This window comes from Trachemys scripta, chromosome 14 (genome assembly GCF_013100865.1).
Source record: "Trachemys scripta elegans isolate TJP31775 chromosome 14, CAS_Tse_1.0, whole genome shotgun sequence".
Classification (NCBI taxonomy): domain Eukaryota; kingdom Metazoa; phylum Chordata; order Testudines; family Emydidae; genus Trachemys; species Trachemys scripta.
Window position 1 is genome coordinate 39,979,640 of NC_048311.1, and position 26,821 is coordinate 40,006,460.

Here is a 26,821-nt window from a genome sequence, read left to right on the forward strand (position 1 = left end):
TTAAAAGTGTCTTCGCTGCTGTTTTAACTAAGGCAGCGGTTCTCAAACTGGGGGTCAGGACCCCAAAGTGGGTCACGACCCCCTTTGATTAGGGGCACCAGGGCTGGCTTAGACTTGCTGGGATCTGGGGCTGAAGCCTGAGCCCCACTGCCCAGGGCCAAAGCCGAAGCTCGAGGGCTTAGGCCCTGGGCAGCAGGGCTCAGGTTACAGGCTCCCTGCCTGGGCCTGAAGCCCTTGAGCTCCCCTGGAACTGAGCCCATGTCACAGCTCTCAGAGCATCATGTGCTGCAGGTGGAGGTGTAGAGCCCCTTCCCCATAGGCACTGACTCAGTGGGGGCTCCAGGGTTGGAGCACCTGGGAAAAAAATGGTGCTCAGCACCCACCAGCAGCCCTGCCAATCAGCTCTCCCCCCCCCCCCCGTCCCCAAGCGCTTCCGGCCCGCTGGTGATCAGCTGTTCAGTGATGCACAGGAGGTGGAGGGGGCAGGAAGAGGCAGGGGAGGGGCTTGGAAGAAGGGGTGGAGTGAGGGCAGGGCCTGGGGCGAAGCAGGGATGGAGCCCCCCCGGAAACTCAGGAAGTCGGCACCTCTGCCCTTCCCCATATACTAAACCGGCTTTTCAATAGGGATCTTGGATCTCCACACTCCTGCCATGTTCTGCCTCCAACCCACCCTGGAGGGAATGGTGGAGGGGTTGGAGCAGTGTCACATAATGAAATGACAGCCGGGGGGGGGATTACTCCTGTAGACAAGGTTTTTCCCCCACACAGACTCACAGGAAGGTCTGCAATCCCACAGAGCTGGCAGCTCTGGAATCTGCAGTCCTTAAGGCAGGGGAAATACCCCCTCAGCGAGATTTCCCAGATGGCTTTAAAGGTTTTTTTTTTTATTCAGTTATTCAAGACAAGGGGCTCTGGGAGTTTGAGAAACTAAATTCTACTTTATTATTTCAAAGCAAGAAATCAGGTAGAACATCTCACCCAACGCAGCGCCCAGCCCAGCACATTGCGTCTCCTGGTCCCTGCAGCACCAGCGCAACATTTCAGAGTTGGTAGAAGAGTGCAGAGAATCTGTGGGAGATGCCAGGATCCCGTCACCCCAATAAACGCTCCAAGCGCAGGAAATCCGGGCGCTCAGGTTGAACGGGAGCCCGAGGACAAGGAGTATTTCCGTCATTCCCATTCAAGCTGATGCCGTAGATGGGGAGGAGATCACTAGATGGGTTATCATGATCCTCAAATCAGTGATGGGGTTGGTCGGACTTTAGGGCTGGCCAAGCCTGTTGATGTCCCAAGATTCCTCCTCTACTCTGCACTGCCTTGTCCTCTTATGAATAGGGGATGACCCCTACCCCTCCAGCCTATCGCTTCCCTTGGAGTGTCATTCATATCTCTCTAGAATTCTGGGATGGCTTCACCCAATGTTCATAGGACATTTCCTGTCTCTTTCTGCCCTCAGGGCAGTGAGTTAAGTTCTCACCTCCCATTATACGCTCTCTCCCCCTCCTGACTGAATCTCCCATCACCGCAGGGGTCAGGCAGTAACTTCCTTCCCCAGTTCGGTCTCTGCTTCTCACCCTGTGACTCTCACACTGTCCAGCCGGGTTCGTGCAGAATGTAGTTCATAATTTTCCCACCGCTTTAACACTAAAATCTGATGGCAAAGGGTGAGGGAAAGGCAAAGATAAAGTAAGAAGGGATTATTCTGGCAAATGGTCATTCATCTTGTGACATATTCAAGATACCTGCTCTACGTCCTGTCCAACAAAATTAAAATCCAAGGATGTGACCAAACAACCTTCAGTTCCTGCCCTCCCCCTGCCAGAATATCTCCGGCCTGGTGTGCTGACTCCTATAATTTTCCTCTGGAACAAGAGAAATCACTGTAATTAAAAAAGGATGAGTGTGGAGAAGCATCAAGAATAGGAGGAAATTGTTATGCCAATATTCAATTATTAGCGGTAAAATGGCAAAGTTTGAAGAGATTTAATCTCCAGGTTCAAGAATGAAAGAGCAAGGAGTATTTTTAGATTAATATGTGATAATGTGAGAGGAAGTTGGAAAAATCAGAGGAGAGATGTCAACATCGGATAATGAGAGAAAAGGGGCAAACATCTGAGTGGATATTTAATCAATTGTAGGTAATTAGGCCCCAGTCCTGCAAAGATTTAGGGCAGGTCTACACTACAGCCGGGATCAAGGCTCTGAGATCGATCTACTGGCGGTCAATTTAGCGGGTCTAGTAAAGACCTGCCAAATCGACTGCAGAAAACTTTCCAGTCGACCCCTGTACTCTACCCCCAACCTGAAGAGTAAGGTAAGTCGACGGGAAATTTTCTCACGGCGACCCCCAGCAGTTTAGACCCTGCGATAACTCGACCTAAGGTACGTCGACTCCAGCTACTTTATTCACGTAGCTGAAGTTGCGTAGCGTAGGTCGACTTACCACAGTAGTGCGCCCCCCTCCTCGGAGTATCTGCTCCTTGGTCTGTTAATGCACCTGAGGGAAGGGTAATCTGATCATGCATTACCAGGGACAAGTCCCTGCTCTCACTCTGCCCGGGATCTGTTCCCGGGGCTAACCAGGGAGATTCAGAAGGGAACTAGGGGGGAGGGAGATGGGGTTCACGGGGAACAAGGATGGGTCCCTGTGGGGTTTCCCCATTGTCTGGCGATGGCTTTGCAGAAAGGGAAGAGTGAAAAGTAAGACAGAGATGGAGAGAGGGGAAGGAAGAGAGTGACACACAGGAGAGGGGAAAGTATGTTGGGGGGGAATTAGTTATATTAAAATTGAACCCCATTATTGACTAGACAAGTCCCCTTGATTTCCACAGAGATGGGTAAATCTCCTAAATATTACACAGATTTCAGAGTGGTACTGGTTTTTGCTGATACAGACTAACACAACGAGGCGTCCTTGTGGCACCGTAGAGACAAATTTATTTGGGCATAAGCTTTCGTGGGCTAAAACCCACTTCATCAGATGCAACAAGGACTCCTCGTTGTTTTTGCCAAATATTAAAGTGTCAGTATTGCCAACCCCCATATGTTCAAAAATCATGAGTCAGGCTCCCCAAAAAATCACAAGATTGTGTAAGAATAAGAGCTTTGGGGATCTTTTTATTTGCCTTCTGCTTTTTTGAGCCATTAGGGTGCACTGGGGTCACATTTTGAAGTTTTCTCTACAGCCACGAGGGCTAGAAACTTATTTTTTCTTTAAGAAGGAAGGCTGAAATCATCACTTGACTCCAGGAGCTGGGGTTTTAAGGAAAACAATCGTCATCACAAACCTCCATGACTAAAGGCTCTATGGGGGACGTCATGCAGGAAAATTGAGACTGTGGAAAGGGATTCCCATCCCCTCGTTACTGTGGGGTCTGCGATGAGCCCACTTCCACTTATGCTCAGATTCTTACCTAGTCATTTCAAGTTCTAGGGCAATCTAAATGACTAGGTAAGTCCCAAACTGTAGTGTGAGAAAGACTTTAGTCTGCACATCCCGATGCCTCTTAAGTCCTTTTATGGATCTGGGCCAGGTCCCTTAGGCAGGAACCCAGCTCAGGGATTAGAATCACTTTAGAGTAGTGGCTCTCAATCTTTCCAGACGACTGTCCCCCTTTCAGGAGTCTGATGTGTCTTGTGTACCCCCAGGTTTCTCTTCACTTAAAAAAAACTACTGGCTTACAAAATCAGACCTACAAAGTGTCACAGCCACACTAGGACTGACCAATTGCTTCCTTTCTACCACATAATTATAAAATAAATCATTTGGAATATAAATATGGTACTTAAATTTCAGTGTATCGAGCAGTATAAACAAGTCATTGTATGAAATTTTAGTTTGTACTGACTTTGCTAGTGCTTGTTATGTAGCCTGTTGGAAAACTAGGCAAATATCTAGGGGAGTTGATGTACTCCCTGGAAGACCTCTGCGTCCCCCCAGGGGTACCCCTGCTTGAGAACCACTGCTCTAGACCATTTGTTTTTCCTTTTTTAAATTAATGTATTTGGCAAATATAAGGACCTGTCTGTAGCTGGGTGGAGGGGATTCCCTGGGACTTCTAGTGCTCAATGCACCTGTTTCCCAGTCATTAACCCATTGCATGGCAGCCACCCACCCTGTGTGGGGGAGATCATGGGAGAGGAAAGAGGAGGGGAAGGGGGTCTGCCTCTCCCAGAATTCACTTCCTGATGCAGGGGACACTGACTTTACGTGTGATTTGTTTTGCAGACTTCTGGAGTGAAAGGACAGAGAGAGAAGTATTAGGACAGGGTTTCTGCCCGGTCACAGTTCTCTGTGTCATGGGGGGGTGGAGTGTAGGGAGGGGGCGGTTTATTAGCTATCCTATCCGTAGGGCTCTGGTTCTCGTTCAGACGGGGGAAGGCGGCACCAATCTGTTTCTGCTTCTCTTCCTGGGTCAGATCCTCCATTGTGAGCTGGGAGCCCGGACTTAGCAGCGAGGGGAGAGACCGGCATTAACCCCCCCTCTGTGCCTAACCCAGGTGGGGACTTTCTCTGGTGGCTGGAACCAGCCCCCTGGGGCAGCCCCGGGCTCTGCTGACCTCAGCTGGAGACTCCAGGTGATGAGAGAGAGAACTGGGGGTGGGGAAGGGGCTGCTGGGGGGGGGGGCAGGAAAGTGACTCTGCACAAACAGGATCTGAGTTTGTTTGCAGCAATCAGGGGCGTCATGTTGGAAAAAAATCGAAGGGGGGCCCAAAGTCCTGTCAGCCGATGGAGCATTATATGGGATTAAGTATCAGAGGGGTAGCCGTGTTAGTCTGTAGCCACAAAAATAAATCTTTAAGGTGCCACCGGACTCCTCGTTGTATATGTGATTACAGTAGGACCTCAGTGTTACGAACTGGCCTGTCCAACCGCATGCCTCATTTGGAAGCGGAAATATGCCATCAAGCAGCAGCACCAGAGGCAAACAAAAAAGCAAATACAGTACAGTGATGTGTGTAAACGTAAACTACTTTTAAAAATAAGGAAAGTTTTAAAAAAAAAAAATCTGACAAGATAAGGAAACTGTTTCTGGGCTTGCTTGGTTTAAATTAAGATGGTGAAAAGCAGCATTTTTCTTCTCCAGACTAACGTTTCATAGCTGTATTAAGTCAATGTTCAGTTGTAAACTTTTTGAAAGAACCACCAGCGTTACTAACATTTCAGAGTTACGAACAACCTCCGTTCCCAGGATGTTCGTAACTCTGAGGTTTTGCTGTATATTACATCGTGCAAAGTTGGGATTGGGGGGAGGGTTAAATTACACTTCTGACAGCAGTGAGTGGCTTCTGTCCTGCTGCCTAGCATCTGCTCCAGGGTCCCAACTCAGGAGGAGAAATAGGTATAGGGTCAGGGGGACCATGAACAGGTCCCAGTCTGTCTCTTTGTGCCTTGGAGGATGGGTTGTTAGGGAGGAAATGGATGAAACATAAGAGGTGTAGAGAAAAAGGAGTGAGTGGAGAAAGGGTGACAACAAAGGAGTTTCGTTGGAGGTGGTTATTTCTTTTAAAAATCTAATCCCTTTAGTGCCCATGCAATATTCCCCATTAAGTCCTTGGAGATGTGAAATACTCCTAGACAGATGCAGAAAGGATTGCCAGATCATCCAGTCAGACCTCTTGTCTCTCACAGGCCACTAACCCCGCCCCCAGCCACCTCCACGGCAAACCCAACAACCCGAATTAGACCACAGTATTATAGTCCTCAGGAGACCAAGCTATGGGCAGAGACCAGGAGGCCCCTGCAGTGGCAGTACATTGACTATCAGAGGGGTAGCCAGGTTAATCTGTATCCACAAAAACTACGAGGAGTCTAGTGGCACCTTAAAGATGAACAGATTTATTTGGAAGAAGTGGGTTTTTTACCCACAAAAGCATATGCCCAAATAAATCTGTTCTCCTTTAAGGTGCCACCAGACCCCCTGCTTTAGAGAATTGACTGAGATATATCCAGATGAACCCTGGAGGTGACTTGTTCCCTGCACTGCACAGGAAGGTTAAAAGCAAACAAATTAAGATGCCTGCCAATCTGACTTGGGGGGAAATTCCTTCCTGACCCTGAATAATACAGTTAGAGTTGGAGCATGTGAGAAAGAGAATTCTCAGTACCACCTCAGAGGGTTGGCCCACCCCATCCAATGTCCCATCTCCAATTCTCTGATGCTTCAGAGTGGTGGCTCTCAACCTTTCCAGACTACTGTACCGCTTTCAGGAGACTGATTTGTCTTGCATACCCCCAGGTTTCACCTCATTTAAAAATGACTTGCTTACAAAATCAGACAAAAATACAAAAGTGTCACAGCTACTAGTACTGAAAAATTGCTTCCTTTCTACCATATAATTATAAAATAAATCGATGAATATAAACCTTATACTTTTCAGTGTATAGTATATAGGGCAGTATAAACAAGTCATATCTTTATGAAATTTTAGTTTGCACTGACTTTGCTAGTGCTTTTTATGTAGCCCATTGTAAAACTAGGCAAATATCTAGATGAGTTGATGTACCCCCTGGAAGACCTCTGCGTACCCCCAGGAGTACACGTATCCCTGGTTGAGAACCATTGCTTCAAAAGAAGGAGAGGGAAAAGAAAAGAACACCCCCAAAAAATCCTAAAATAAGTAGGGGGGTAATTCCTTCCTGGCCCCTGCAGGTGACTGGCCCTGAAGCATGAGATTTTAGAAATTTAAAACATGAATGGAAAGGGATCCTACAGCTGCCAAACATTTCCTCAATCTTAATGTGCTCTCAGGGACATGTTTGTTCCATCAGAAATGTCAGGTTTTAAAGGACTGAATGAGGCAAGTTCCTGTTATTGAACAATGCAATGTGTGATCCTGTCATTAGAGATTATTTCATAAGACACTCACACAAGGGGGGCAGAATTAACATTGCCTGGGCACCCTTGATTCTGGCCCTGCTTAACTCTGAGTGCTGGACTTTGCAACCTTAATAACATTCTTTTAATGTGGATTTTGTAGGTAACATTAATATAAATCCCCTCCAGTTTTGCTGTTTGTTATAATTATCCAAAGTAGCAATGTACTGTAATCCTCTCTGATTTTGCCCCTTTTCCTCCCAATATCAGTTGTTGTTGTTCCACCCCTCAGATTTCTTTTCCCTTTTGTCACAAGATTTTGATATAAAATCCCCTCAGATTTTGTTAGTTTTTTCTTTATAGATTATTAATATATTATCTGCATAGCAGTTATTTAGAGAAACAAATAACATTTATTAATATATAACCCCACAGATAATGCCTTTCTTCCAGTCTAGTTAGCCAACTTATGTGAATCTCTTCAAATTTTCCTCATTGTCTTTCTCAGTTATATACTGATACAAAAATCTCTTTAAAAGCTTGCTTTTAAGAGTTTGCTCTCTAATTATTGTCTAATGGGGGGGATCTAAAGTGGAGAATGCAGCTGGATTAGTATTGGCCTCCTGTTACAGAGCAGGTGGAGATGTGTTGGGATGCACTCCAAGGCCTTTTCCATTTGGCTTATCCATAACACCTTGTCCAGTTCTGGGAGGATACTTTCTCCAGTTCTCTGGGATCCAAAAAACTCAGTTCAATTCTGGATTTCCTGACTCAGGTTCCTTTATCTGGCATACAGTGACCAATGTAGGGGGTGGGTGTAGGGCATACCACACATCCAAAGTTTAGGTGGTCAGCCTCTTCTTTTATAGGCATTTAAACATTACATTGCATTTGCTATACATTGCACTGCATATTTTTTTGATTGGCTTGGTTACTTTGCAGGAGCCAATCCCTGTACAGTGTGCTCTGTCCATGTGGTGGTCATGTGGAACCTGATCTTTACCTTCCAGGTTTATCTTTCCATAGTCTCTCTCAAGATGTTGCTAGCACAGACATCCTGACTCCAGCGTACTGTTTGTCAAGCCCCTATTGGGGATTGGTCCTGCTTTGAGCAGGGGGTTGGACTAGATGACCTCCTGAGGTCCCTTCCAACCCTGATATTCTATGGCTTACAACTTAACCTTCCATTCACCGTCCTAGTTATGCCCACTAAGGAATGAGACTAGTTACTTATGTCAAGCCAGGCCTACAGGATAGAAATGAGGAGCCTCTAGGACCCCTAGAAAATGGGGGGGATTCTCTACGTACCTGGGATTGTCCTAACAGGCTGTTGTATTAATTTACATGGAAAATATAGGTTAAAAGTGCTAACATAACCCCGTCACTGTCTAACCTTAAATTGTGTTAAACACGATCAGGGGCTTGGAATACAGACACCTCTGCTTGTTGAGTACCTTGGCAAACACACCATTAAAAATCATTTTATCTCTTTATACAGTAGAACCTCCGAGTTACAAACGCCTCGGAAACTGAGGTTGTTCGTAACTCTGAATTGTTCATAACTCTGAACAAACGTTATGGTTGTTTCAAAAGTTTACAACTGAACATTGGCTTAATACAGCTTTGAAACTGCTGTCCCTTTATTTTTGTAGTAGTTTACGTTTAACCCTGTACTGTACTGTGGGATTTTTTGTTTTTTGTTTTTTTTGGGTCTCTGCTGCTGCCTGATAGTGTACTTCCGGTTCCAAATGAGGTGTGTGGTTGACTGGTCAGTTTGTAACTCTGGTGTTTGTAACTATGAGGTTCTTCTATAAAAGATAAAGAAAAAAAGGAAAAAAGTTAAAGCATTTGACATGTAAAGTATTAATTAAGGCTTTCATTTTAACAAGATTTCTCTTTCCCTTTCCCTTTAGTTGGGGACAGTTTTTAGAAGGAAAAATCCCCTGGTTTGATAGTCTCTTAGATAGTAACAAAGATGATAAAAGACCAATTATTGGGTAAAAGAGAAGAAGTTAATTGAGAAGGGCTGGATTAGTTGCTGCTGCTGTTAAAATCCAATCCTGTTTAATCTGAGAGGCTGTCTGGAGCTGGTAGGGGTGACAGTGTCATCTGGATCCCTCTCTCTGGTGTGGGCTGGTCAGGACATGTCTCAGGCAGGGCTGGATTTGAGGGCAGGTGACTGTATGGGGTGCTGGGTTTGGGGGACGCCGGGCTTGGGGGTTTCTGTTTTTGTTAGCAACAAAAGAGAAAATCAAATGTTTGAAGTAACATGTTTCAGGTATTCCATATGTGGATTCATTTTTCACTAACCGCCTAGAATGTTCTGGACCTTTGTAGAATCTTGTGGAACCTTCTAGACATTCTGAGAATTTTCCTCCAGCCTCCTAGAATGTTGTCAGCTGCACCCTCACGGGTAGATAAGAGGCAGGGCATCACCAGTCAGTTCGTTCTTATATCTCACAGACTGAAATGAGAGCCCAGCTGCGATATTGTGAACCTTATTTTATTGTGTCATTGTGAACGTGTACTTTTGTTTTAAGACTTCAAGAGTGTGAAATGGGCTAAAAGTGCAATAAAGTTTTACAAATGGGGAGTGGAGAGCGCCAAAGACGCACCTTGCCTGGGGCGCCGTTTGGTCTAGGGCCGGCCCTGGACTCAGGATTAGGACGAAGAAGGTCTAGGGTCCCAGGAGATGGAGAGGATGAGAGCCATGATGGTGAAGCATTGCTCCAGTAGCCTCTATCTGTTCTTCCATCTTTTCCTCTCAAAGCCTCTTTCTTTGAGGACCCAAAAAGAGAGTGATGGGTGCACTAGCCCATCCCCTTATTTTTCCACCAATGAGGCCTAATATATGTTCATTTAGTTAATTTCCGGTTCCAAGTCTTCTGTTTTCAACAAGCAGGATTTCTGCACAGTCCTTGAGTTATATCAGGAGGCCTTTTTTGTAGACTAATTCACTGTCTCCCTTTCGTACCTTTTTGCCGTCACCATTTGTTATTATAGGTTATGGTGACATTCTATGAACTTTCACATACTTTTTACAGTTGAGATCCCAATTAGCATAAATCTGTGGGCCCAATTATCATAACAGCCCAGCTCACGTATTGCCCTTTTCTCTCTTTAATTATGAAATAATCATATAAAAATCTCTCACCTATTGACCTTTTTCGTTCCTGAATGATCAGATACTCTATAAAATCCCTTCAGATTTGACCCGGTTTTTTTTTTTTGGTCCAGTTATCAAATGATTGTATACAATTCCCTTAGATTTTCTCCTTTGTCTCTCCTTTATTGAATATTAACATCAAAGCCTCTCCGTTTTTGCCATTTGTCCCCCGGTAGTTATCAAATAGCAAGCCCATGGGGGAGATAAATTCCACCATTTGATGAACAGGGAACAGCCCCACCAGACAAGGCTGGGAAAACAGACCAAACTCCCAATGCTGGAGTCTGAACCCACTAGGAGAGGCTGCTGTGGAATACAAAGGGGACACCCAGCGGTGAAGCCCCGGGGAAAGGCCCTGACCCCCAGCTGCTGGGAATAGGGAGGGGGTTGGGATTCCTGTCCCTGAACCCTGCTCAAGGGCTCTGCCCTCCCTTACCAGCCTCTGGCTAGTAGGCCTGAGATAAATAGGAAGGCCCCTGCCCTCCTCCATCGGCTGGGAGGGACAAGGGGCTCTTTCTCCCCACCCTGAAGCCTCCTGGCTGCTCTGAGCAGGACGAGGGTGGAATTCTGCTTCTCTGGCCCTCCCAGAGCTTCCATTTTATCAGCCTTCTCCCCCATGACTAGTGGGAGTGTGGCTGGGGCAGCAGGTGCTGAGTGGGGGACTCTTGTTGTTTCAGATGTCGGTGACCTTTGAGGAGGTGGCTGTGTATTTCACCCAGGGGCAGGGGGCTCTGCTGGGCCCTGCTCAGAGAGCCCTCTACAGGGACATCATGCAGGAGAACTACGAGACAGTGAACTCGCTGGGTAAGGGATTCCTTCTTCCTGTGGTTATTGGAAACTGCCACATCTGTGAGGTGCCCTGTTGAGCATCTGCTCAGGTTCTTCTGTGCTTGCTTCAGTGTTGGGGGAGTGGGCTCCATCTTCCCTAGCTCCAGTCGGAGACAGAGTTGAAACTGAGATCAGGGAGACAGAAACATATGTATAGCGGAATCAGTCAATCAGGGTGGCTGCAGGAAACTTGCATAGATCTTTCCTTCTCCTCTCCAGTGTTGAAGCTGTTCTCTCAGTAGAAGAGCAGGTAGGCAGGAGCAGAAATTGTAATAAGGCGACTCGCCTCCCTTCTGCTCCTCTGCTGCTCCCATCCCGTTTCCTTCCTTGCAGCACCAGGCCTGGGAGAGGGGGCATGTGACGGGGTCCCTGGAATGAAACCTAGAACTGGGATACCACTGAACTGATGTGGGAGATGGGGCAGAACAGGTAGGGGCGGAACGCATACAGGATTGGAGGGGGTGGAGGGGACAAGCAGATGTGGCATCATTTTCATTTTTGTTGAAAACTATGGACCACACACACCCTTTTTCAGACCACTTTCAGTGCTGGTCTCTCAGATTCTTAGATATGGCAGTTCAACATCCTTGATCTTCCTGGGCTGGAGGAAATGTCTGTTCCAAGTGTCCCTCAAGCTCCCAGGCCCATGGCACCTCAGGCGTTTGCCCTGGAACCTGGAAGGTTTTCCCTTCTGGAGCATGAATGTTCAGGAGAACGCATGGACTTCCTGCTCAAATCTAGAAACTGCCCACACACCTGGGCTTTTCTAGGGATTCAGATAACTGATTCTTCATGGTGCTCTTGACAGGACAAGAATCCTATTTTGTCTTGCAACCGGGGGTATAGGATCTCTTTCTAGACAGGTTCTTGACTGGGTCTGAGTACTAGCTTAGGTCATTTCCTTTCCAAAACAGCACAATACTTCATTCAGGTAATTTTGCCATATATCCCTAGTCTTCAATGTATTCTCTTTCCTGACACTGGGAAGAGATGGGGTGGTGTTTGTCTGAAATGCATTTGGACAAAGAGTTCTGCGCTCTCTCTCTTGGTTTTTCGTCATATCTTGGGGGAAGTAAGAGGAAAAAAACAAGCCCTACATTATGGTTTTCCTGTTGGTTCAATTTTCTTTGATCTTTTAAGTTTCCCTCTTGTTTGTGGAGATTGGTTTTAGTATTGGCTACTTCCCTGCCGTAATGGATCATTGATCACCAGGTACCTAAGAAGGAGAAAGGTAAAAATTATCCACCCATCCATCGTTTCCCCTTCTCTGAAGTGGGCTCTGGTGCTCCATGAGACCCGACAAAAATTTTACATTAAATTCCAGTTGAAGGGGAAATGTCTCAATCCTTTATTTCCCCCATGGAACCTTCCACCAGAGAGGTGGAGAAAACTTAGGATTCCCACCTTTTGGGATCTTGCTTTGCTGTAAAACCTTCATTTCCGTTTTTGTGTACCAAATGAATAAGTAGATGAAGTATCCTGCCTGGAGAGGGAGAATCTTCTGTAAAGTTTATTCATCAGAACTTTACTCCTGGGGGAATTCTGCACCAAAAAAATTCTGCACTCATTATTTTACAACTCTGAAAAATTCTGCGTATTTTATTTGTCCAAATAACACCCTATAATCATGCCAGTTTCAATTATTTTGATAATTTATTTCAAAATGTCTCTCGGCAAGTACGTCTGTAACAATAAAGACCCTAAAAAAAGATTCTGGTAATTGTCTCTGACATGTAGATTCCTTACCAAGCATACAGTAACTCCTTGCTTAACATTGTAGTTACATTCTTGGAAAAGGTGACTTTAAGCGAAATGATGTTAAGCAAATCAAATTTACCCATAAGAATTAATGTAAATGGGGGGGGAGGGGTTAGGTGCCAGGGATTTTTTTTGCCAGACAAAAGACATTATTACATATACAGTATAAGTTCTAATCTTGTCTGGGGACCTGCTCATGAGCTCCCCGGTTGATATCAGGTGGGATATTTCCCAGGGAATGCCTTGCTGCTAAATGATGAATTAGCACTCGACTGAGCCCTCAAGGGTTAACACATTGTTGTTAATGTAGCCTCACACTACAAGGCAGCATGTAGGGAGGCAGAAGGGAAGAGACACAGTAGATGCAGGGTTGCAGCTGTAAACACTTCCTTCGGGAAACTGAATGTGATGGTGAACCCACACTATCCCTCTGGAGCGCACCGTTCCCTCCTCCGGACAGCGCATGCACGGCTGCACAGACATCAACTTTCCAAAGTACCCGGAGGGGGGAAGAGTGCTCAACTCCCAGCTCTGCCTGGCCCCACTCCACCCCTTCCCCCAATGCGCTCCTTTCCCCCCAGAGCCTCCTGAACGGTAAAACAGCTGATTGCTGTGGGTGGGAGGCGCAGGGAGAGAGGGGGAGTTGTGGGGCCGCCGAGAGGCAGGAGATGTTGTGGGGGTGGAGGGGAGCAGATAGGGGGCTGCCAGTCCACCCTGGTTCCAAGACCCCACTGCCAAACAACTTTATAAGGAAATATTGTGCAACTTTAAATGAGTATGTTCTCTAATAGGTCAGGGACAAAACAGCGTTAACCGGGACGTCATTAAGTGAGGAGTTACTATATTAATACAGAACTTTTTTCCCCCACAGAAAATACATTCTGCCCCTGAAGTTCTGCTTTTTGCCCACCAGAGGCTGCTGTAGCACCAGAACAGCCGGCTGCGTTCATGCTGCTTGTCGTTCTGGCACCCCAGCGGCCTCTGGTGGGCAAAAGGCTAAACCGCAGCAGTTCTTGGGCAGAAAAGTATTTTCTGTCGGGGGCCAAAAATCTTCAGGAGATATGAATTCTGCACATCCGCGGAGGCGCAGAATTCCCACAGGAGTAGAACTGATAGCTCGTCTTCTCAACTTTGGCATTTGTCTTGAGAGTTAGAGACAAAATGTTCACAGAACACCTCCATCTTCTGGCACGACATTGTGATGCTAGAAAAAATTATTTTATTTTATCTCCATGCTCCTAAAATGAAGAGGAGTAACCCAGTTGTAATGGATCACTGAGCACCAGGGGCTCACTTCAGAGAAGGAAAACTTGCAGACAGGTAAGTAACTTTTATCTTTCTCAAAACCTCATCAGTTCTTGTGTTTTTCTTTCTTCTCTTTGCTGTTCCCCTTTCTTTCCCTTTGACTCTAGCACTGGGAATGACCCTAGTCTGAATTCTCTCTGTATCCTAGCAGGTGAAGAGATGCTGAGTGAGAATGAAGAGGAGAATCTCCAGTAGGGAACCCCTAAGCAAGTGGGACGTTATCAGGAAGATCTAAATGGAATGGTTCCTGGAGCATTGACCACGGATAATCTTGTGAGAATCATTACAGGTCAGAGGGACAGCAGAGAAACCAATTGTGGAAGGAAGTAATTAAATCTATTACTTGTGGGGAATGGTGCAAAGACCTCAAGAAAACCACAGCCCAGCAGAGAATCCACACACAAGAGAAAAAAAACACACACAACGCACGGCAAAAACTTCAGTTCGAGATTGCACTTTATTAGACACCAGAAAACCCACACAGGAGAGAGACTCTATAAATGCTTTGTGTGTGGAAAAAGATTTAGTGACAACTCGCACCTTATTGGACATCAAAGAATTCACACAGGTTTGGCATCAGAAGCACACTTTATTACGCATTAGAGAATACCCACACAGGAGAGAAACCATACAAATGAATTTATGGTGAGAAAACATTTTTTTTCAGCGCTCACATCACAGAATCCATACAGGAGAGAAAACACATAAATGCCAGGCCTGTGGGATAAATTTAAATCGGAGGTCAAACCTAGCTTGATATCAGAGAGCTCATACAGGAGAGACGCCCTATAAGTACCTTACTGTGGGAAAAATTGTAGTGACAACTCACAACTTATTACACATCAAAGTGCCCATATGGGTGAGAGACCCTATAAGTGCTTTGACTGTGGGAAACGTTTCCTTCAGAGCGCACATCTTATTGCGCATCAGCGAACCCATACAGGAGAAATGCCCTATAAATGCCCCGACTGTGGGAAAAGCTTTAATCGAAGTTCAAACCTGGAGAGACACCAGATAGTCCACCTACAAGAAAAACCACATAAATGCTTTGACTCTGGGGAAAAGGTTAGTGATAAGTCACAACTTGCTCCACATCACAGAAGCCACTCAGAAGCAAAACCGTATGTATGCAAGGACTGCGGGAACAGTTTCATTCAGAGCTCAGATCTTATTGTGCATCAGAGAGTTCATACAGGAGAAACACCCTATAAATGCCCCGACTGTGGGAAAAACTTCAGTCGAAGTTCAAATCTTACTAGACATCAGAGAACCCACACAGGGGAAAAAACCCATAAATGCCTGGACTGTGGGAAAAGTTTCATTCAGAGCTCAGATGTTATTGTGCATCAGAGAAGTCATACAGGAGAAACGCCCTATAAATGCTCTGACTGTGGCAGATACTTCAGTCGGAGTTCCAACCTTGCCAGACATCAGAGAATCCACATGGGGGAAAGACCCCATACGTGCCTGGACTGTGGGAATAGTTTCATTCAGAGTTCAGATCTTCTTGCGCATCAGAGAATCCACATGAGAGGAAAAAAACCATAAAAGCCTCCACTTGTGAGCAAAAGTTTAGTAACAAATCACATCTTACCACACCCTAGATGACCAATGTTAGAGAAAGCCCTTATTAATGCCTGGATTGTGGGAAAAGTTTCTGTCAGCGTTCAGTTCTTATTTCACATCAAAGGATCCACATGGTAGAGCGACTGTATACATCACACATTTGGAGTAACTGTTTCAGTCACAGCTTTGTAGACATCAGATAGTCCATGCAGGAGAGAGAGACTATAAATCAGTGGCTCTCAACCTTTCAAGGTGACTGTACCCTTTTCTGGAGGCTGATTTGTCTTGCTTACCCCCAAGTGTCACCTCACTTAAAAAGGACTTGCTTATAAAATCAGACATAAAAATACAACAGGGTCACAACCACTAGTACTGAAAGATGGCTGCCTTTCTCGTTGTTACCCTGTCATTCTAAAATAAATTGTCAGCTGTAGATTGAGAAATGCTGATATAGAGGCAGAAGTGACTAGTAACTACTGAGGGTGGGGGCACAAGGGCAGCCCCTCCCTCCCCCCCGTCCTTGCCGCCACAGTCAACTTCCCGGTGACGGCCCGGGCCCCCTTCAGCAACCCCCTCTGACCACAGCACCCTGGGCAGTCACCCATGTCACCCTCCTAGGGCCAGACTTAGGGAAAATGGCACTCTGGGGAAACAGGTATTTTGGTGTTCTGGCCCCCGTGGCCTCCCCCAGCCCATCACCTCTGGCCTCTGGGGCCTCCCCCACCCATCCCCCGGTCCCTGCTTCCTCCTCCGGCCCACCATCCATCCCCCAATTGCCCTGGCCCCTGCTGCCTCCCCTAGGTCCCTATTGCCCCCCCCTGCCTCCTCATCCCATCCCCTGCTCGCCTGGGCCCCACTGACTCCCCCCTATTGCCCCGACTGACTCCCTGAGCACCCTTCTGCGCACCCCAGGCAGGCTAGTCCAGACTCATACCTGAGCAGGTAACAGCGGCTGCCAGTGAGGCAGGGATGGATTCAGCCTGCTTCCCTGCACCCCCAATTCTGCCAGCCCGGTCTCACTTCCCTGCTCTAGGCGCCACCTAGTGGCGCCCAGGGGGAGCGCTCGCTGTTGCTGCCTTTCCCAGCACCTCCCTCTCAGCTGCGCTCAGCCCAACTCCCACCCTGGCATAAATCTGGGGGGAGCATGTGACCTGGCATGACCCCCCCCCCAACACGTCAGCTATGGATATAGCATATAGAGCAGTGTAAACAAGTCATTGTCTGTATGAAACTTTAGTTTGTCCTGACTTCACTAGTGCTTCTCATGTAGCCTGTTGTGAAAGTAGGCAACTATCTAGATGAGTTCACGTACCCTTTTGAAGACTTCTGCTGTCCGTCCCCCCCGGACCACTGCAATAAATGCCTTGATGGCGGGACAAGTTTCAGTCACAGCCCACGCACTATTAAATACCACACTGGAGAGAGAATTTGAATGACAGGGAAGCTTCAACTGGGCTCTGACAATAGCGTGAACAAATGAACACAGGGAAGAGACCTCTTAGATCTTCTTAGCAGGCAGTATGGAGCTAACACCAGGTGGGACGGTGTAGACTTCTCCTCCACACTGGAAGGACATTCTCCCAGCGCCTTGATTAGGGTGGGCCATAGTCAAAAAAACCCCAAACCATCCATTTCCTACTTCCCAAATCAGAGGCATTTGACTACCTAGCATCCAACTGCCTGTCTCAGGACACAGCGTCTTTCTCGAATTCTCTTCCCTTTTCTGCCAGCTGTACAATGGAACCCTGTTGCTGGAGCTCCGAGCAGTAATGTGCTGAGTTGAAACGCACTTTGCTGAGCAGGGCCCTGGGGCGGGAGCTTTTCATTTCGGTCTTTGGAATAATTAAAGTGGAATTCTGTTTCTTAAACGTCCAGTGTCTTTTGTCTAGTATAATGACTAAAAAAATGGCCTTTGGTAGACTCAGAGGCTGTCTAGGAAGCCTCTTTCAGGTGTTAATTCCCCAACCCTGAGCACTGCAGATTCCCAAGCTTTCCAAACCCTTCCAGGAGTCTGTGACGGAAAACCCTTGCGTCCAGGGGAAATCCTTTCTGGCCGGCGTTTCTGTTCACCTGTCTCTTGCAGAGGGAAACAGTCAGTCTGTGGGCTGGTCTACACTGGGGGTGGGGGAATCGATCTAAGATACGCAACTTCAGCTACGAGAATAGCGTCACTGAAGTCGACGTATCTTAGATCGACTTACCTCCCAACCTCATGGTGCGGGATTGACAGCTGCGGCTCCCCCGTCAACTCTGCTTCCATCTCTCACGCTGGTGGAGTTCCGAAGTCGACAGGGAATGCGTTCGGGGATCGATTTATCACGTCTAGATGAGACGCAATAAATTGATCCCCAATAGATGGATTGCTAGCCGCTGATCCGGCAGGTAGTGAAGACGTACCCTGTGAGAGCACTGCTGCTTGTTTTTAAAAGGCTGGTGGAGCAGTTGTGGAGAGAAACAGTGACCAGTTTTGCAAAATGCTCTGACCTTGGCTGATGTACCCTGCTATTTCAGAGCTAGGTATTATTCATTGCCCAAAAATCAAGCGTGAGGTGCACAGTAAGTGGGGTCACACAAGCATTACAAACCCACATAATGTGTCGTTTAAAGTTACACACATAGTCCAGGCTGGGTGGGCTGAGGGAAGGCAGGGAGGTCACCCAAAGCATCTTAGCTCTGCCTCGTCATACACTCTCAGACTTCCCCTAGAGTCGAAACGTGCTGTGCTCCTCTGGCTGGGTCCGGTTTAAATCAGGAGAGATCCCACTGGAGTCATTTGGGCCCCTTTCCCCTCACTCACCCCCGTGTAAATCCAGAGTGACCTCCCTTGGCATCACATGGGGTTGATTCCCATCTGCCCCAGTGTAAATCAGGAGTAACATTGGTGCCACGTAGGCTGATTGCCCCCTCTCTCAGCCTGGTACAAATCCAGAGTCAACCCATGGCAGTCCCTGGAACGGTCTACAGCAGTGTGAAGCACTTGTAGGGGGAAAATCAGATGCTGACTTCTGAACATAAGAACGGCCATACTAGGTCAAACCAAAGGTCCATCAAGCCCAGTATTCTGTCCTCTGACTGGCCAATGGCAGGTGCCCCAAAGGGAATGAACAGACAGGTTATCATCAAGTGATCCATCCCCTGTCACCCATTCCCAGCTTCTGGCAAACAGAGGCTAGGGACATCATTCCTGCCCATTCTGCTGCTGCTTGTCTAACCCACGCCCACTCGGTAGGGCACTTTGCCCCCCTTGATTGGTGGCTGGGCCATATAGAGAGGCTGATGAGCACTGGATGATAGTCTGAGGGTACATCGACACCGGAAAAAGAAAAACCACAGCAACAAGTGTCAGCCCAGGTTCACTGATTTGGGATCACTCTCCAGGGCTGAACATAGCAGTGTATATGTTCCTGCTCAGGCTGGTCTGAGACTGACCCCTCTTAGAGCAGGAATGTCTACACTGCTATTTTCAGCCCCGTAGCCTGAGTCAGTAGACCCAGGCTCGGAGACTCACCGCCATGGGGTTTTCTTTGCAGTGTAGATAGACCCTGGGGGGGCGGGGGGATGGGGGAGGGGGGTTGTCTACAGGCCAATGTAAGTCTGGGCTCTTATTCGTGCCCAACCCCCACCCACCTTCCATCTAGACACACATTTGTCTGACTCAGGCCAGTAAGCCCTTGGGACCTGGGCACTAGGACCCAAAAAGAGGGGGGGTCCTGAGCCCAAGTCCTGTTGGAACTCAGGGTTCACACTGCATCATTTTGCAGCGTGAACTTAGCTGGGGCCCAGGTCTTCAGAGTCATGTTTGGAGAGTCCACCAGTGCTCTCCCACAATCCCCTGGGCTGGTTGGTGTTTGGCTCTGGTGTCGGGTGTCCCCCTTCCTCCCACCTGGCTCCTGAATGCATTGCTTAAAGCAAGAGTTCTCAAAGTGGGGGTTGGGACTCCCCAGGGGGTTGTGAGGTTATTATGTGAGGGGTCACGAGCTGTCAACCTCCAGCCCAAACCATGCTTTGCCTCCAGCATTTATAAGGGTGTTAAATATATAAAAAAGTGTTTTTAATTTATAAGAGGGGGTCGCACTCATAGGCTTGCTATGTGAAAGGGGTCACCAGTACAAAAGTTTGAGAATCGCTGGCTTAAAGAAACAGAGCGCTTACACACTCAATCCGGCACACTAACATTTCCTCCCAACACACACACACACACACACACACACATGCACTCTCTGACAAACACACACACTCCCTCCTACACGCACAAACCCACATGCGCACTGTCACACACACACACACACACCCTACGCGCTCACACATTCTCCTAACACACACACACTCTCTCCCTCACCCGCACACTCTCTCTCCCTCACACATACAATACCTCTCTCTCTCACACACACACACACACACTCTCTCTCAGACACTCCTCCACCACACACATACTCTCCCTCACACAGTCCCCCCAGCACACTCTCTCTTACACACATATTGTTGTTGTTATTGTTACTTCTTGGTGCTTCCTGTCAAAATGTGCAAGGCACATATATTCTCTGTAATTTTATCCTTTCAAAGTTCATTAAGGATCTCAGGACTGTTATTTTAGTTTTTTGACTGGTCTGTGCATTTCATCATTTTATTTCTCTCTTACACTTCAGTTTAATTCTGTGAGTAGTGAGTTCTAAAATGCCTAACCTGTCCCGGCTGGAGTAATTATTTTTAGTACTTTTATCACCATGTGGTGCTTTGCATCATATTCTCTTGCTCCTGGTAAAGGATAGTCTTTGCTCAGACTCCCAGGCACACAGCACCTCAGGCGTTTCCCCTGGAACCAGGGAGGTTTTCCCTTCTGGAGCATGAATGTTCAGGAGAACGCATGGACTTCCTGCTCAAATCTAGAAACTTCCCACAAAACTGGGCTTTTCTAGGGATTCAGATAACTGCATCTTCATGGTGCTCTTGATTGGACAAGAATCCTATTTTGTCTCACAACCAGGGAGATATAGGATCTCTTTCTAGACAGGTTCTTGTTTGGGTCTGAGTACTAGCTTAGGTCATTTCCTTTGCAGAACAGCACAATCCTTCATTCAGGTAATTTTGCCATATATCCCTGGTCTTCAGTGTATTCTCTTTCCTGACACTGGGAAGAGATGTGATGGTGTTTGTCTGAAATGCATTTGGACAAAGAGTTCTGCGCTTTCTCTCTTGGTTTTTCGTCATATCTTGGGGGAAGGAAGAAAGAAAAAGAAGCCCTCAAATAAGCTGTTTTTCCTGTTGTCTCAATTTTATTTATGTTTTAAGTTTCCCTCTTCTTTGTGGAGATTGGTTTTAGTATTGGCTACTTCCCTGCCGTAATGGAGCATAGATCACCAGGTACCGAAAAAGAAGACAGGTAAAAATTATCTACCCATCCATCGTTTTCCCTTCTCTGAAGTGGGCTCTGGTGCTCAATGGGAGACCCCACATAAATTTTGCATTAAATTCCAGTTGAAGGGGAAATATCTCAAACCTTCTTTATTTGCCCTATGAAGCCATCACAGAGAGATGGAGAAAACTTAGGATTCCCACCTATTGGGAATCTTGCTTTCCATTAACCTTCATTTGTATACCAAATGAATAAGTAGGAAAAGTGTCCTGCCTGGAGATGGCTAATCTTCTGTAAAGTTTATTCATCGGAACTTATAGCTTGTCTTCTCAACCTGGGCAGTTGTCGTGAGCGTTAGAGAGGCAAAATGTTCACAGAGCACCTCCATCTTCTGACACGACATTGGGATGCTAGAGAAATGTATTTTATTTGATCTCCATGTTCCTAAGATGAAGAGGAGTGACCCAGTGGTAATGGATCACTGAGAACCAGGGGTTCACTTCAGAGAAGGAAAACTTACAGATGGGTAACTAAACTTTCTCTTTCTCAAAACCCCAACAGTTCTTGTGTTTTCTTTCTCCTCTTTGTTATTCCCCTTTCTTTCTGTTGACTCTAGCACTCGGAATGACTCTAGTCTGAATTCTCTCTGTGTCCCAGCAGGTGAAGGGATGGTGAGTGAGAATGAAGAGGAGAATCTCCAGTAGGGAACTCCTAAGCAAGTGGAGCTGCCAGGGACGTTATCAGGAAGATCTAAATGGAACGGTTCCTGGAGCATTGACCAGGGAACATCCCATAAGAGTCATTGCGGGTCAGAGAGACATCAAAGAAACCAATTGTGCAAAGAAGTAATTAAATCCCTTATTTGTGGGGAAAAGTGCAAAGACCTCAAGGAAACCACAGCCCAGCAGAGAATCCACACACACGAGTGGAAAAAACCACATGCACAACGCACAGCAAAAGCTTCAGTTCAGTGTGGAAAAAGATTTAGTGACAACTCACACCTTATGGGACATCAAAGGATTCACAGAGGAGAGATCCTATAAATGCACTGACTCTGGGAGTTAGTTTAGCGTCAGAAGCAAACTTTATTATGCATCAGAGATCCCCCACAAAGGAGAGAAGCCCTACAAATGACTTTACTATGAGACACTTCTTTTCAGATCTCACATCTTATTTCACATCACAGAATCCACACAGGAGATAAACCATATAGGCCTGTGGGAAAAATTTCAATCGGCGGTCAAACCTAGTTTGATATCAGAAAGTCCATACAGGAGAGACACCCTATAAATGCACTGAGTGTGGGAAGGAATTTAGTGATAAAATCATGCCTTATGGGACATTTGAGAACCCACACAGGAGATAAACCCTATAAATACCTTGACAGTGGGAAAAGCTTTAGTGACAACTCACAACTTATTACACATCAAAGCGCACACATGCCTTGACTGTGGGAAAATATTCCTTCAAAGCTACAATCTTCTCGTGCACCAGCGAATCCATACAGGGGAAACGCCCCGATTGTGGGAAAGGCTTCAATCGAAGTGCAAACCTTACTAGACACCAGAGAATCCACATAGGAGGAAAAGTGCCTACCAGCCTCGACTCTGGGGAAAAGGTTAGTGATAATTCACAACTTACTACACATCACAGAAGCCACACAGGAGTGAAACCGTATGTATGCAAGGACTGTGGGAACAGTTTCATTCAGAGCTCAGATCTTATTGTGCATCAGAGAGTTCATACGGGAGAAACACCCTATAAATGCCCCGACTGTGGGAAAAACTTCACTCGAAGTTCAACCCTTACTAGACATCAGAGAACCCACAGAGGGGAAAAAACCCATAAATGCCTGGACTGTGGGAAAAGTTTCATTCAGAGCTCAGATCTAATTGTGCATCAGAGAAGTCATACAGGAGAAACGCCCTATAAATGCTCTGACTGTGGGAAATATTTCACTCGGAGTTCCAACCTTACTAGACATCAGAGAATCCACACGGGGGAAAAACCCCATACATGCCTGGAGTGTGGGAAAAGTTTCATTCAGAGCTCAGATCTTATTGCGCATCAGAGAATCCACATGAGAGGGGAAAAACCATAAAAGGCTCCACTTGTGAGCAAAAGTTTAGTAACAAATCACATCTTACCACAGACTGGATGACCGATGTTGGAAAAAGCCCTTATTAATCCCTGGATTGTGGGAAAAGTTTCCGTCAGAGTTCAGTTCATATTTCACATTAAAGGATCCACATGGTAGAGCGACTGTATACATACTCCAAATGTGTGAAATGTTTCATTGACAGCTCACAGCTTTGTATACATCAGATAGTCCATGCAGGAGAGAGACCCTATAAATCAGTGGTTCTTAACCTTTCCAGCCGACTGTCCTCCTTTCAGGAGCCTGATTTGTCTTGCATACCCCAAGTTTCACCTCACTTAAAAATGACTTGCTTACAGAATCAGACATAAACACACATCCTCTCCCAAGGCCCCCTCCCTCCTGCCTGTGGGGTGTGTCTACACAACAGTGTAGGTCTGACCTCATATTCATGCCCAACCCCCAATTCCGTCTATACACAAATTTGCCTGACTTAGGCCAATAAGCCCTTGGAACCTGGGCCCTAGGACCCGAAAAGGGGGGTGGGTGGGTTTGAGCCCAAGTCCTATTGGAACTCGGGGTTCACACTGTATCATTTTGCAGTGAGGACTTAGCTAGGGCCCAGGTCTTCAGACTTGTGTTCTGGGTATCCACTAGTGCTACCCTACAATCCCATGGGCCACTTGGTGTTTGGCCCTGCCATTGTTTTCTCTGACCCCTGAGCTGCAAACAGAGAGATCTCCGGTGTTAGCTACAGCCACCGGTAAGAGGAAGGCCTTTGCCCAGTGCGTCGGCCATGGGACCACCATCAGATTCTGATCCATCTGTGGTGTGAGGCAAGCCAGACATTTGAGGTCAGTCGGAGCAACGGAAATGACCAGGTGTACCAGAAAATAGCGGGCAGCCTGGCAGAGTTGGGGATTAAACAGACCCGTGACCAGTGCAGGGAGCCAGGGCTGGCTTTAGGGGTGGGCGGGCTGGGCCACTGCCCAGGGGGTGCTGTGCTCAGGAGGGCGCCGTGCTGGTCCCTCCCCCCCACCTGACCTGCCGACAGCTAGTGGGCTTAGAGGCAGCCAGTTAGGTGCAGCAGCGCCTGGAGAGGGCAGACGGACTAAGCTGTAGGGGGGGCAGCTGGACCAGCCTTAGGATGACCAGATAGCAAGTGTGAAAAATCAGGACAGGAGGTGGGGGTTTATAGGTGCCTATATAAGAAAAAGCCCCCAAAATCAGGACTGTCCCTATAAAATCGGGACATCTGGTCACCCTAACCAGCCTGGTAATTCCGCCAAAGCAGGGATGCCCCTCCTCCCCCGCTGCCCTGCTCCACTGGGTCTACAGCCACTGCTGCTTCTGCCACCCCCACTCCCACCCCCATGGAGTCACCCCAGCCAAGCTCGGGACCTGGAGCCTGCCTCCTGTCTGCTGTGCAGCGTGGGGGTGGGGCTGGGGGGCTCTGATCTCAGGGTGTTCCCCTCCCCACACCTGCGTACCGAGTCTCTGCTGAGCTGGGGGTCAAGGGGAGCATGTGTGTGCTGGTGTCTCTGGGTGCGGAGTGGGTGCTGTCGATGCTGTTGTTCCAGGTCCTGAATGCGCTGCTTAAAGAGACACACTCACTCTGGCACACTCACACTTCCCCGATACACACACACAGACACACAGTCTCTCAGACACTTCCCCAACACACACACACACACACAGACTCTCTCACTCCCCCAACACACACACACACACACACACACAGACTCTCTCACTCCCCCAACACTCTCGCGCACACACGCGCATAATATTGTTGTTCTTGTTGTTACTTCTTGGTACTTCAAGGCACCTATATTCTTTGTAATTTTATTCTTTCCAAGTTCGTTAAGGATCACAGTGCTGTTATTTTAGTTTTTTAACTGGTCTGTGCATTTCATCATTTTTTTTTCTCTTATGCTTAAATTTAATTCTTTGAGTAGTGAGTTCTAAAATCCTAACCTGTCCTGGCGGGAGTACTTATCATTAGTACTTTTATTACCAGATCGTGCTTTGTCATTCATTATTTAAAGTAGTACAATCAAATAAAAGTGCCCTCCTAGAATGTAAATGTAGCTTGTAGTCACCTGAGCAACGCCAGTTCAACAAAAAAAATTAGCTAAACACATAACTGTAGACACTGTGCAGATGAAGGGCACTTATTTTCAAATGGTATTTTTAGTTATATCTGTAAAATAACTTCAAATTAATAGGAAAATAAATGCGGTTCCGAGTCTGATACTAATAGTAATGATGGAGTCAAATGTTAGTGAGTCACGTACGTGATTGCGATCGGTAAATATAAACGCCAAAATAATTAGAAAACTAAATTCCCGTTCTTAATAAAAGAGGGGGAAAACCCTTACTCGCATATGTTAAAATTAAGTAAATACGTTTTGAGTGGAGTATAAAACAATTGACTAAAATAGAGGAGATAGTGGCAGTAACACACTGGGTCTGTTAGAGAAAGCAAGCAGATTTTAAGCAGATTTTATTTATTTTTATTTCTGTCTCCTAAAGATAATCTGCAAAGTATCACACTTGTGTTTCTGATGCCTGTGTTAAAGTTCCAGAACTGATCCCTCAAGGCTTGGGATTGGGAATATCTTGCTGTATCGTCTCCTGATTGTTCTAAACTTCCATATAAACTTAAAATGTGGCTTTAATTGGTGTTGGTATACATTTTTTTTCTTTTTTTTTTTTTTTTTTGTATAGGGATTAGATACAGTGCTCCTGTCTGCTAATTTCTAAGTTATTATCTGCAAAAAATCTAGTTTTCAGGTTAAAGTTGCAACTCCCACCAAAATCTGAAATGGCACCCTGGGGGGCCCAGGAGTGGCCAGAGAGCTGCAGGATGGCCATGGGCTCCAGCAAGATGCACCCCCGTGTGACAGCGCAGAGCCCGCCTTGAGCTGCAGGCTGGGCACCACAAGCTGCAGCAGCAGTGCAGAAGGAAGGGTGGCTATATACCATGCTACCCTTATTTCTGCGCTGCTCACAGGTGCCGGCTTCCTCCGGGCCCTAGGGGTGTTCAACCCCCCCACACACACACTCTGCTCCAGGCCCCGCCCCCACCCACCCAGTTTCCCTGCCTCTTTTCACCCAGTTCCGCCCCCTCCCCTGAACGCGCCCCGTCCTCACTCCTCCCCCTCCCCCCAGGGCCTGCTGCACGCCGTGGATCAGCTGATTGCGGCGGGCGGGAGGCACTGGGAGGGAGGGGGAGGAGTTGATCGGCGGGGCCGCCGGTGGGCGGAGGTGCTGGGGGGAGGGAGGGAGCCTCTGGTGCTGCTGCTGGCAGCAGTGTTGCCTTCAGAACTGGGCACCCAACCAGTCCTGGCCACCCAGCCAGTGCTTAATTTGTGCTGGGGGTGAGCCCTGACACCTCTTTCTATACAAATTAGGCACTGGGGGGAGGCAGCGGGGCCTGGAGGTCATGGTGGGGACCCGGGCGGGGGCGGAGGGGGCTGTGGCAGTGGGGGTTGGGGAGCCATGGGGGCCAGGGGCGAAGGGGGGGTGGGGAGTTGTGGGGGCCAAGGAAGATCGGAGGTGGGGAGCCCGCAAGGGTCTAGTGCCCGCGGGAGCCAAAATACAAGTTTGCCCAGGGCACCATTTCCCCTAAGGCCGGCCCTGCAGGGAGCAGGTTAAACAGCTCCAGAGCCAATACTGGAAAGCCAGGGATGAGAACCGCACCTTTGGGAACTCTCCATCCCCCTGCCACTTTTACAAGGCACTGCACTGAGCCCTGAGCCCCCAGCCTGTTCAGCCGGGATGGCCACCTTCTTACCTCCGAATTTCGTATAGCACCGGAGGGGAGCCAGCAGCCGCCGGAGGAGGTCAGCGCAGCCATTCCCGTGCTCATGCCAGGAGCACCAGAAGCTCCCTAGAAGTGGGGGAGCCACCAGCGCCCAAACTGGGG

General features: G+C 47.4%; 2 protein-coding genes across 12 annotated transcripts in view; both read left to right on the forward strand.

Annotated features, from left to right (window-relative positions):
* Nucleotides 1–26,821, forward strand: part of LOC117887100 (zinc finger protein 208-like) — an 882,934-nt gene that overhangs the window by 781,867 nt on the left and 74,246 nt on the right. The gene's annotated exons all lie outside the window — the stretch shown is intronic.
* On the forward strand, nt 4,371–25,571 carry LOC117886983 (zinc finger protein 271-like). Of its 11 annotated transcripts, none has more exons than XM_034789190.1 (5): nt 4,376–4,578; nt 10,663–10,789; nt 13,821–13,891; nt 14,025–15,257; nt 22,310–25,571. In XM_034789190.1, exons 4-5 carry the CDS (start codon nt 14,732–14,734, stop codon nt 22,894–22,896), a joined length of 1,113 nt encoding a protein of 370 aa, XP_034645081.1. In that variant the 5' UTR covers nt 4,376–4,578; nt 10,663–10,789; nt 13,821–13,891; nt 14,025–14,731; the 3' UTR covers nt 22,897–25,571. The 11 variants fall into 11 exon arrangements, 9 of the variants coding, with proteins under 9 accessions (XP_034645087.1, XP_034645081.1, XP_034645083.1 ...); XM_034789192.1 differs by having other exon boundaries at nt 14,028–15,257; XM_034789196.1 differs by lacking the exon at nt 13,821–13,891 and having other exon boundaries at nt 4,371–4,500.